Consider the following 13073-nt stretch of genomic DNA (forward strand, 5'->3'; position numbering starts at 1 on the left):
CAGTCTATGATTCTGTGTGAAACAGGAGACATAATGCCTGAGCTACTGAGGTCTGGGGAGAGGTTCCAGATAAAGAACCTTCCTGTTTTAGTTCCATGGGGTTATAAACTCCACTCAGACCCTGTACACCATTTTCCCTGGTGTGCTAACTTCTGCATGTGCTTATATGCACAACCTTTCAAATGCATTCCACCAGAAACAGGCAGACTGGCTGAGAGGGACAAAGCTCATGGGTTGAAAAAAAAGATCTTTCAGCACTAATTACCTCCTTACTAGTCACTCTTTTGTCTTCTGTAGCAGCACTATTTAGAAAGTCCTAATTACCAGACTTTCCTTTTACAACACCCTGGCCTTCGAACCCATAAATCACTGTCAGACCTCAAAGGTTCCTGCAGACTACAGATTATTCTTGCAGAATTTTGAAAATAGGTCCAGAAAGGACCTTCTAAAGCTATTTGATCCATCCTCTGTATCATCTAAGGGGATTTGCTTAACTTCCACAGACAGCTTCCACAACCCATTCCAGAGGTTTGCTGTCTTTATTCTAACGTTCTCTCCACACCTTTAAAATTATCTTGATTAAACTTCAGCCCAATTCTTCCAATACCATAGAACTTCCAGAGAACTTATTTTTCTCTCCTCCACAGCAGTCGTGATATTTTTGAGGGCAATTTTTGGATCTCTCACCCATCTCTTCTCCTCAAGACTGAGCCACCCAACTTTCCCAGTCATTCTTCTGTAATTGCTGGTTTCCAGATGCCTAATGAATTTTTTTCACCTTTAATTAATCCATGGCTGACGTGTACACCAGTTACTTAGGTTTCATGGACAACCAATTCTTTATAAATCAGTTTTAAAACTTCTGTCCTGAAGTAGTAGCCACATCATGACAACGATTAAAAAACTTAAGTTGGGGTCAGAGAAACATTTGTATGCAGAAAGGTAGAGAAGTGGACAGCAAATCCAGAACTGGACTCTGAAATGAGGTAATGTGGATTTGAGGGGGGAAATGAGCTATTTTCTATCTCACAGGGAAACAAACAGGCTCTCCAAGACTTCACAGACCCTAAAAATTGTGTCGTTTTTCTAAATATCTTCTTAAACACAGGAGTTTGGTTTTGAAAATGACAAACCTGGTGTTTCCTCCTGAGGGATTAAGACTAAAAGGAGAAGCCAAGAATTTCTGATAGCAATTGTACTCACAAACTTTTTGCTGGCACATCTTCAAAAAGGTTTTGCTATCCTAAGGGCCAAGGTTATCTCTCATAGTCAGGGACCTGATTTTGCAATCACTCTTTCCAAATTTCCAAATTATTGTGAATAGATACATGCACATATTTTACATTTAATGCAGCTGAACACCAGTGCATGCCTGTTTAAAAATACCTGAGGAATTTAGGAAAGAAGTAGAAAGGGTGGTGCAAAAAACTAAACTCTATCTACAGCAAAGAGCATGCAAAATGGATGAGTTTGCCCAAGGTTTTTTTTTATTCATCTGGAGAAAAGTATTTGATGCTCTCCATGGGAAGAAGAACATAAAGTCTGATAGGCTTATACATTTATACACATATATATGAGTTTGGTATGGATAAACATTTCCCCACACTGATCACCAGGACAATGAACATCCAATGCCCACAGGAAAGGTGGGGAGGGACTTTGTAAAAAAGGCTTCTAGTGAGAGGACAAAGGGTAATGGTTTTGAACTGGAAGAAGGGAGATTTAGGTTAGACATTAGGAGGAAAATATTAAGTGAGAGGCTGGTGAGACACTGGAATAAGTTGTCCAAGGAACTTGTGGAAGCTCCATCCCTGGAAGAGTTCAAGGCCAGGTTGGATGGGGCTCTGAGCAACCTGATCTGTTGGAGGTGTCCCTCTCATGCAGGAGGGTTGGAACTGGATGGTCTTTAAGGTTTCTTCCAACTCTAAGCATTCTATGATTCTATATTAGCTTCAGAACTAAGGAAATAACATCCCTGAAAAAGGAAAATAGCTTTTTAGCAGAGGCTGAGATACAGGTGAGTCTGAGGAAAAGTAATTTATAGTATTTCAAAATGGAAATGTCATATGACCACATTAGCCCCAATGCTGACCTCGTTTGCTCCTTCTGGACCTCCAGCTCTGGTCTATTCCTCCTTGACTGACCAAAACAAATTATACAGAGTGATGTTTTGCCTTGGTAGAGCCATCTGCTGAGGCAGTCTCATGGTGGCATCCAAAGGAACTGTGGGCTTGCTTTCCCACCAGTGGATTCACCACCCACAGGTGTCCCTCCCCCTTCCACGCTGTCCTCAGCAGAGCTGATCCTTGATCCTTCAGTTCTGCAGGTTCAGCCACCTGACAAACCATCACATAGGTATCAAAGATACAAAATAACTTTTTTTCCCTTTGTCCTACTTTAAGGCATCACAAAAATCTTCCCAACTTTGTTCTTGACTTTGTAAGGGACTGCTGAAATCCTTCCCAGGGATGTGCTTTCAGGAAAATTAAATAAAAGTTACAGTCATTTTCTGATCATATTAGGATTGATTTTTATAAAACAACAACTTAATAACAGCTCTTTTAATGTCCTCCATTGCCACTTTCAACCCATTTTGCACGGACCATTTGTTGCAGAAAAAGCAAATTTCTATGTGTGAACAACAACAACAAAAAACCTTCAGAGGAAAACACTAAGTGTTTCAGACCAATTTTGCATCTGTTTCATTTCTTGAAAATCTACCATACCTGCATTCTTTTTCAGACACTTTTAATTACTACACGTGATTGTGCATTGCAGGTGTAGCTATTCATAATCCTTGGAGCATTAAATATATACAGTGCAGCATTTTCATACAGCTTTAGCCCTAAATTATCCTAGCAGCCTGTGTGTCAACATGATATACTTCCTCAATTCTTATTTGAAAATAGCTTTAAATAATAATAAGAATTCCCAGAAGAAATAGGATTGTACAAAAATCCTTGATCCACATCCTGAGGAATTTGGGGCTGGTTACATCTAGAGCTAACTTTTTAATCTTATTCCTGATGAAACCAGGCAAACTGTTGTATATTCCTGTATATCATTAAACCTGGACACTATTCAAGCTTTCTGAGAGTTTTGTACAAAGCTGTTGACAAAAACAGCTGTTTAAATGTCTGTGCAAGTTGCTTCAGATAAGCATCTACATATGAAATTCCTACAGTTCTGTAATCTAGAAAATTTAGGACTCCTTGGTACTCCTGCCTGCTTTCCTCTTACTGGGACACATTGGTCCTGGGCATGCAGGAGGTTATCCTTGAATATGGACCAATTTTCCTGGGCTCCTTTGCCACCCAGGTCTTTATCCAATCTACCTTATTAAGCAGATCCTTGAGGAGCCCAAAATCTGCCCTTTTAAAACCAAGTGCCAGCAGTTGCCTTCACACTTTCCTCCCTGCTTTAAGCTTGAATTCTACAGTCTCACAGTCACTGCCATGGACATCACTCACCAGCCTTTCTCCTTTGAGAAAAAGCTCTAGCAAAACTCCCTTTCTGGTTGGATCCTCTGGTTGGAGGAGGAATTTTGCCATCAATGCACTTAAGGAACTTTTTGGAGTGCTGGTGTTTTGCTGTCTTGTCCCTCCAGCAGATGTTGGGGTGATTCAAGTCCCCCATGAGGACCATGGCTTGTGAGTGCAAAGCAGTTTTAATCTGTCTAAAGAGGGTTTTATCCACTTGGTCACCATGGTTGGGTGGCCCTGCTCTGATATCACTTCCCCCTGACTCCTCTTTAATCCTGACCCATTGGGTCTCCATCAGCTCCTCATCAATCCCCAGGCAGAGCTCCAGGGACTCCATCTGATCACTGATGGGGAGTGACACCCTCTCCTCTTCTGCCTTTCCTGTCCTTTCCAAAGTTTATCCCCACACTCCAGTCACAAGAGCCATCCCACCACATCTTGGTGACCCCAATCACATCACAGCCCTGCAGGCAGGCAGATATCTGCAGCTCTTCTTTTATCAGCAAACTTTGGTGTGACAGGGGGTTTAACCTGGACATGGAAAAGTGCACAAAGTGCTCCCTCATCCTTCATTCCTCACACTCATGTTTACAGCTAATTCTGCTGTACAACTTGTGAGGCTGGATTTTTGCTGTACCTTGGTACCATTTAATACTCCAGGCTTGGCCCTGAGCTTTTTTGTAAGAGGCTTCCTAGAGAGATGAGTTTTGGGAGAAAAATATTTTGTCATCCAAAAAATGGCAGCTCAAAGAGATTAAAATAATTACAAATTCATGTTAAACTCATTAAATTGTTTCAGATAATTTGAAGACTGGTACTATGAAACTTGCTTATAAATGATTTAAGGGGTGAAGGTGTTGGAAAACATTTAATTTTAAACTTGTGCAGCATCATATGTAAAAGAAAAAAAAACAGCAAAAAATACTCAGATTAAAAAATAATTATGTTTTGTTTGAGTCAAAACCCCTTCTGTTGTTGCTTTGTTTTCTTTTGGCAAAAAATATAATTTAAAAAATCCTGAATCTGTTCCCTCTTTTTCAATGTAATTTTCATTTTTTCCTGAATTTTATGGCTTATCCAAAAACCTAGAACTTCAGTTTTATATGAACAACTCTACTTCTACAGTAAGCCATAATAAAAAGACCTGGTCTACAACCCAAAAAAACAACACAGGAGGTAAAATTCAAACAAAAAGGAAGAGAAAAAACATCATATAAGTTTGATTACATTAATGCCATACTATTTGATCCACTGTGCCCCCCTTATGGATTTCACAGACTCTTCCCTATGGTATTCTTCTGGGAAAACATTTTCCTGGCTTTTGTGTCCCTGAAGTTCATTGAGTGTTCTGGTTTGCTCCCTTTGGAGTAATCAGAACATCTAGAGCTGGGTAAGGACCAATAACTTCAAGCTGATTGTCCAAGTTGGAAACTTAAAGGGAATATCTGCATGCTACTGGGTGAAGATGAAATTAAAAGGGTGTGGAAAGCTTTTGAAAGGCAACTTGTGTTCTTTATCTGTGTAAGTAGTAAGGATATTTCTGTGCTCAGACTAGCAGAGCACTTACCACTGCACTGCAGGGCTCTGATGAAGCTTCTGGAGGTGGTCAGGATTATTCAGGTTTAATAGGGTTCCAGGTGGATGCACAGTTAAAAGATTCAGCAGGTGGGTATTGACCACCCAGACCATATAAACACCAAATGCTCATCTGAAAAGTAGAACTCCAAGGGCCAAATCCTACTCAACAGCATCATAACATTAGCCTTGTCACTGGCCATGAAGCAATGTCACACCAAAGGGGAATCTGACCCCACAAAAGATCTGTGGAAGCAGAAAAGGTGAGCATCTTCCCCTCTTAACCTATCGGGGAGTCTGCATTGGGCATGGAAAGGCATGGGGTGCTTTTCCAAATGTGAGCCTCAAGCTGAAAGGAACTGCAGGTCAGGATGAGAAACACAGAGGAATTGAACACACAGCTGTGAAGGGAGCAGGAAGGAAAATCCCCAAATATTTGGGCAGCAAGAAGAAAACAGCAATTTTGTTATAGCCTCAGAGGCAGGCAGCATTTACCATATGCTGTTGCCTCCATTAGACCAGGAGATAACCCCTGTGGAGTTGCACTGAGGTGGTGGGGACACCTGACATGCCAGGGGGTGCTAAGAATGGGGTGAATCTAAATAAAACCCAGGTGAGCAAAAGCCTGTGTGCATGAATATGTGGGTGCTAAGTGATAATAATTCTGGGGTATTAGTGCTTGCACATCATTCATGATCAGGGAAGAAAAGGTAGAGTAAAAAACAATGTGCTTGCAGTGAGAACACATTCATCAGCCCTGTATAGCAGCCAATTAGAGCAGGATCTTTAGAGGAAATACTGGATACACATCAGACATTTTGTTTAAAGTTTCTTCAAATGTTTAATCTGTTTCAGAGTGCGATGGAAAACAGGATTAATTACAGTCCCTTCCATCACTCTCCCAATACCTCTGGAGTCACAAATGAGGCTCCTTTCCAGCAAAATGGCCACCATCAGCAGCAGGCATGGGAAGCACTAATTGTAATTAAAGGAGTTTATTGGAATCAGAGAGCAGAGTTTTAATCAGGGTGAGAGAGGAGCCTTGCTGTGTGAACCTTCAGAAAGGGGTTGCTGAGCAGAATAGGCCCTTTTAAACCAGAGAGAGAGGGGCCTTTAAACTTCTGGAGTTGGTTTTCAGCTTGATTATCTCCTCAGTGGGATATGGATAAAAATCCACACTGGGCCAATTATTGTTATTATTTTGCACTTATATGGCTTGTCTTACTTAATGCTCTCAAAGGACTTTGCAAAAGGGCAGAGTAGTTCTGTTCTGGCCTTAAAATGAATCAATGAAACCCTAAAGGGGCTAAGGATGCCAGGTGATGTGACGCACAAAGGCAGAGAGGCACTGGTGGACACAGAACTATGCAACAGGGCCTCCCAGACTTCTACACTGTAATCCAACAGCTCCATCCTGGAAAGGCATCACAGAGTCTGGGGTCACCACCAGCTCAACATCAGTTGTAGTTCCCAGTGAGAGCCTGAGGAACCCCAAAGTCTCATGGGTCAAATGCATGCAGGAGTTTGAGAGATCCAGAGAGATCACAGGCACTTACCAGCTTGCAAGTAGAACTGTGTCCATTCAAATTCTGACTTTGGGAAAACAGAAACTGGTGGTTCTAGATTCAGGAGACTTCCATCCAGATCCTTGAAAAGGGCCTTTCTTGAGCCTTTGCATCCCTTTTCAGGGAAAATGTTGTCTTCAGAGGTCTGGACACTGACAGACAGAAGGCGTGAAGTTAGTATGACGAAAAAAGCAAACTGACTACAGAGAGGGTTTAGTGTCTTCTCTAGATTATGTGCCTAATTTCTGGATCACCAGAGCTTGGTGAGCTAAATCTCCTGTTGAGAATGTTAAGTGGTTTTAGGTGAATTTTGATTGATGGTTTTCTACAGCTGAAAGGACCCAGCCACCTGGCCATGTCACTCCCATTACAAAACACAATGAGATCCAATGACTTATAATCCACCACAGTCCATGGAAACCTCTACAGATTGCTCCATGGATACACAATAAATCTAGAAGAAAACTTAGAACTCCTTGGGTTCAGGTTGGAAAAAAACTTATTGTTGCTATTTTGAATGCAGGAAATTTGATTAACAGTAAGGGCATAGAAACAGATTGGGCAGTGCTCCCAATGAATACATCTCCAAAAAACATAGGGAACAAAGATAGCTCTTCTAATCCTGACAGCTTCTTGAACACCTCTCAGAAGATCCAGCTGGTTAGGTTTACCAGTGGGATAAGCAAAGTACTCCACAGTCTTACCCATATTCCCTGATGTTTCTATTTCCTCTCTTGCTCTAAGGCAATGCTCACCTTCTCATTGACAGGACATATCCATCAAGATATCCCTCCAGGATGCTGAAGCAGAAGAATGCAGCCACAGCTTGGATCAAGCTCAGCAGTTGCAAAGGTGAAATAAATAAATGCATGCAGATAATGCAAGAAGAGAACTGAGAGATTCTCAGAGGTTTACCAGACCTCAGAGGTTTACCAGCCAACTAAGGAAACCTTCAATAATCCACATGCATTCATCATGTTTGAAAATCAGCAGCTCTTGCACTGGACTGCATATTCAGCAGCTCACTAATAGCAGAATATCATGGGATGGATTCAAGACTGATACATAATGGGAGCTGACAAGCTGGACAAGTCTCAGAAATCTACACGCAATCTAATGCCCAGAGCAAGAAAGGAAAAATATAGAATAAAATAAAAATTCTGACAGAAGGCTGGAGGGGATCTAAACATAGCAGTGTGGGACACCTCCAATTATTTTTGACTGGCAAGTGAAGTCCAGGCTGGATTTTTTTGCTACTTCAAGGCTTCCCTGACATAGCCTCTGCATTGTGTGGACTGGTTGTAATAAATAAATAGGCTGTGGTTTCTATTGGATGGGGTATATTTAAACAGTGGCAAACAACAGTGAGTTAAGGTTACGGATGAAGCTCTCCCCTCTCTCTTCCACATACAGAAGAAATTCTCCTGGGAACAAACAGTGCTGGCAATCCTTTGACATCTCACAGCCTGCCTGGTACTGATCAACTTTTCTGTTGTGATCTTGGAGGGAAAAATCAAGCTCTGCTTCCCTGACCAAAAGGACATTCCCTGTCTCAGGTTTTTTCACTGACATTTTCTGAAGCCTGAGGCTGAGAAGTCAGAGACGCTCAGGATGGAGTTTTAAGAAATGGGATATGTGAAGTTTATTCTTCTTTACAAATGTAATTAAAAAGGGAAATCCAAGAGGACTGATCTGGAGAGGCAACTTGATGGAATCTAAACTTCAAATTAAAAAAAAAATAATTCCTGAGTTTGATTGCTTTTCATTTTTGGCTTTTTGTTATATTGTAGATCTTTTCCTTTCCTTTCCCTTGCCTTGCCTTGCCTTGCCTTGCCTTGCCTTGCCTTGCCTTGCCTTGCCTTTCCTTTCTTTGCCTTGCCTTGCCTTGCCTTGCCTTGCCTTGCCTTGCCTTGCCTTTCCTTTCTTTGCCTTGCCTTGCCTTGCCTTTTTTTTTCTCGGGTTTTTGTTGGATTTGAGTTTTTCTGTGTTTGTTTATTTGATGTCTGAGCTTGCTTATTTTTTGTCAGACAGGAGAAATACATGAGCAGAGATGAAGAATAGGACAGCTCTGCAACCAGACATCCAGTCTAATCTAATTGATTCAGCTATTTGTATGACAACAGAAAAAGACACTTCATCCAAACAGAGGGCAAGACAGTCACAAAACTATAGGTGATGGTTTTGTACAAGCCATTGAGAAAGATAGTTCAAAAAAAAGGATGTTACCTTGTTGGATAAAAGTAGAACTTGTCCCTCTCATTGACATGTAGCATCCTTGATGCTTCAGCTGTGATAAGAGGCATGGTGCCCAAATGGTCAGGATTTGACATGATGCAGACATCCCTGTCTTCACTGGAGCAGCTCTTAGTAAAACCAGTAAAAGTGACTTCTGTCAGGGATTGAGACAAGATCAAATAAAGAAAATTAGTTAGAGGAGTGCCACAACTAGAGAAGGAAGTACTCTGTTCTATGACATTTTCTATGTTAAAATTGCTTCTTTATATATATATGCAAGTATATGTAGAAATATTTTTTAATTCAGAATATTTGCACTGATCTTAGACCTCCAGTTGGTTTTAGAATATTCCAGAATCAGGTTATATCTAAAGTGACACCAACCTAGGCATGTCCATAGCAAATGAAATCAAAGGAAACAGTGAGAAAGAAGAAATGATAAATGAATTCTCATTTAAATCAATAAAAAACAGTTTAATGACAACCTGCTTTGGATGGGTAATCCACTTGCCAGATGTTAATATAAGATGAGCTGGGCCTGCTGGCACATGCCTGGCTCTGGCACAGAACTCTTGTGTAGCTACAAAATTCACATTTTGCCACAAATTTTCTGTGAGACCCTGAACAAGTCTATTTGTCTTTATCTCCTTCATTCTTCAATAAAAAGAGGATAATATATTTTCTTACAAAAGGATGTAACAGCAAGGGAGAAAGCCATGAAAAACTATGAGGTATTTAGATCTCACCATGCCAACCAGCCATCTAGGTTCTGCTATATGCAAATACTACTCTGGGGACAGTAAAATTCATCTGAACCAAAGAAGTGGGATACAAATCTGACTTTTATCTCTCCTCTGCAATCCCTTATGACAATAAAAGCTGTAACTGTGCTATTCCCTTCTCAGACTTGGTATCTTTATTTAGCTAGAGGTTACTATAGAACAGGGAGATGAACCAAGTGCAAATATAGCACAGAACGTAGGAGTGTTTGAGGTAAAATATATACATTAACACATGACATAATTATACTGTAGTAGAAAATTAAAATACTAAATGTGCTGGAGTGTGTCCAGAGAAGGGCCATGAGGATGATCAGAGGGCTGGAGCACCCAGTCTGTATGGGCACAGACTGAGAGAGTTGGGGTTATTCAGTCTGGAGAGGAGAAGGGTCTGAGGAGACCTTAGTGTGGCCTTCCAGTATCTGAAGGGGCTACAAGAAAGCTGGGGAGGGACTTTTTAGGATGTCAGGGAGTGATAGGACATGTGGGAATGGATTCAAACTAGAGGAGGGGAGGTTTAGATTGGAAGTTAGGAAGAAGTTCTTCCCCATGAGGGTGGTGAGACCCTGGCACAGGTTGCCCAGAGAGGTGGTGGAAGCCCCATCCATCCCTGGAAGTTTTTAAGGCCAGGCTGGAGAGGGTTCTGAGCAACCTGATCTGGTGGGAGGTGTCCCTGCCCATGGCAGGGGAGTGGAACTGGATGATCTGAAATGTCCCTCCCAACCCTGAAAATTCTATGATTCTATAAAAAACATTATTTTTAATTAAAGCAAATCAAACTGAAGAATTCTCTTCTTACACTCCCTGAGGCTCACATTTCCCCACTGTGTCCCTTTACATGTAGAAGGCTGCAACTTCAACTGGAAAAATGTAACCAGTCAAGAAAAACAGTGATGGAATAGTCTGTTTAGTGGGCATGGGAAGACCAACCTTTCAGCTTCATGAGTCCCAGGACTTTTGGACAATGCCCAGTTTTGTGCCATGGCTCATCTGGCCTTTGGCTGGGAGCAGTGGTGAACGTAGGCCATAAAATCCCAACACGGCCTCTTAGAGGGGAGTTGGGTGGTCGATCCTTGGCTGTTTGATCAGCTGAGTGAGGCTTGATCCTGTCTCTGATGCAGTCAAAAGTTGAGCTTGTTGCAACAATAGTGGAGTTTCTAAGCTCTATGGACCTTTTCCCTGTGTGGCATTGCTTGGCATAGAGGCAGTGCACCACTGACATGAGACCCACAGTGTTGTCCACCAGCACCACATTGTCCACGATGACACTGCTTCCAAGGTGGAACATGACACCATAGTCATAATTCTTATAGGATATAAAACCTGTGATTCTAGTGCAGGTCTGAAACCCATCTCCCTGGTAGAGATGAATTCCGTGGAGGTTTGAATGGGCCACGTTGTCACTGCAGTGCTCACCATCAAGCAAACACTCTTGACCCCTGATGTGGAAGCCAATTCTCTCAGACCCTGCAACAGCATTGCCACAGAGGGAGACACCAGTGACAAAGTTCACCTTGATGCCAGCAACCCAGCTGGATAAACCTTCTGGCTGCCTGCTCAGGATAACAAGGTTCCTGATGAGAGAATGATTTTGCCCTTCAAAATCAATGCCAGGTCCAACTGTGCTGAACACCAAGTTGTCATGCAAGAAGATCCAGTTGCTCATCACTGCTTTAATGCCAGCTCCACAGCTACCACTGATGCTGGATGACACCACTGAGGACCCGTGGGATATATTCCTGAATTCCAGAGCAGAAAGATGAGGAGGCCCAAAGTTCACAAATTCAATATTTGAGAGCTGAAGGAAACCTGCAATGAGATAACTATAAATTACCTAAGAACTGGTTTCCATTTAAACAGCATTCAGGAATCTGATAGCAGGCAGTCTGTATCAGTGAATTGTTAGCAATGGATATTTGTACAGAAATATAAATAAAGTCAGAGTAAAAACCAATAAACATGACAGCCCCTCTGAAAATAGGTTCCATTACTTATGGAATATTACTAATCTTGGTGTTTCATACATGTTGCAGAGTCAGCTTGCTTACAATTGCATGGTGCCAGTGGGTACATCTGGCTTAGAAAGTCCTTTCTTGGGCAGAAATGGTCTGGGGAATGAGATACCTTCAAACTCTGTCCCACTGGAGTCTGTAAAACATCCCACCAGCATCCTCCCAGCACAAGGCACATCAGACTTGAGTTGTATGTTCCTTGTTAGGAGTCCAACCTCTGCAGCCAAAGGGATGTGTCTGCCATCTTCAGTCTCATGGGAATGTCCTGGGGAGTTTCAAGAAAGAAAATGTGATAAGTGTCCATCATACCTGTAAACCACTGCTTTGAGGGACATGAAACCTGACAACTTGTGCACAGCTTCTCTGCAGAATCTGCACTGACATTCAAGTCTATTTTTCCTCCAGCACAACCTCTGTGCATCAACACAAAGCCAGAAAGGCCACCTGCCCATCAAATATTCACCATGCGTTTATATTTTACCAGTATTTTTCATTTTTAGAAAGAGAAGGTGCTAAATCTTTCCCCCGTGGTGTGCAGATGCCAAACCAAGGGAAAAATTCACACTTCATGGTTTTTTTTTTCTGAGCTATGTGTTCAGCACACTGCAGAGTTGATCTCCATGAATTCTCATTAGGATCAGACCAAGGACAATACTATAAACCAATTTATCCCAGAGTTTTGGTTTAATATTTTTTCTAAAACAAAATCTTACTACATAAGGATTTTGAGAGAGATTCTGCAGGTGTCTGGCTTGGAATTAATCTCAGGGGACTGTAGATATCTACAGATATTATTTAGTTACCCAAACTGTTTCTCTGTCCAATAGAGAGCAATAAGCAATCCTCAAGTGCAATTTGTTATCTATTTTATACATCTGCTTTAGGGGGAGATGAAATACAAGTGAGCAGTATGTATTTTTCTGCTTTGATTATCAAGGGAGAGGAGAGTGACTATCTCATGTATGAACATTTACTCTGGATATCTACACTTGCTCAGGTGAATACCAGTATTTACACAGCTCTTAATTCTCCCATCAGTCTTTTTTCTTTTTTTCTTTTTCAGCTATATCAAACAACTGTGGTACTCAACGTGTACTCAATCAGGATACTCTTTTATCTACAGTAGCTGAAAAAAGGTAGTAAGGTACTAAGTAGTTAAGGTTAATAACCATTTTTTAGCCTTTCAGTACCTGAAAGGGGACTCCTGGAAGGCTGGAGAGGGACTGTTTGCAGGGGGTTGTTGTGGAAGGACAAGGGCCAATGGTTTTAAATTAGAGAAGAGCAAATTTAGATGGGATGTTAGGAAAAAATTCTTTACCATAAGGGCAGTGGAAAAATGGAAGAGGTTGCCCAGGGAGGTGGTTGTGGCTTCATCCCTGGAGATGTGAGGTTTGAGGAGGCTCTGAGCACCCTGATCTGGGTGAG

General features: G+C 41.6%; 1 protein-coding gene across 1 annotated transcript in view; it reads right to left on the minus strand.

Annotated features, from left to right (window-relative positions):
• Nucleotides 1-13073, minus strand: part of PKHD1 (PKHD1 ciliary IPT domain containing fibrocystin/polyductin) — a 272533-nt gene that overhangs the window by 63714 nt on the left and 195746 nt on the right. Inside the window, exons 56-59 of the mRNA XM_030448416.1 lie at nucleotides 11761-11913; nucleotides 10567-11445; nucleotides 8849-9011; nucleotides 6614-6774 (exon numbers count right to left, since the gene is read on the minus strand). Of these exons, the coding sequence (XP_030304276.1) occupies nucleotides 6614-6774; nucleotides 8849-9011; nucleotides 10567-11445; nucleotides 11761-11913 (1356 nt within the window). The remainder of the gene's footprint in view (nucleotides 1-6613; nucleotides 6775-8848; nucleotides 9012-10566; nucleotides 11446-11760; nucleotides 11914-13073) is intronic.

Source organism: Calypte anna, chromosome 3, assembly GCF_003957555.1.
Source record: "Calypte anna isolate BGI_N300 chromosome 3, bCalAnn1_v1.p, whole genome shotgun sequence".
NCBI lineage: Eukaryota > Metazoa > Chordata > Aves > Apodiformes > Trochilidae > Calypte > Calypte anna.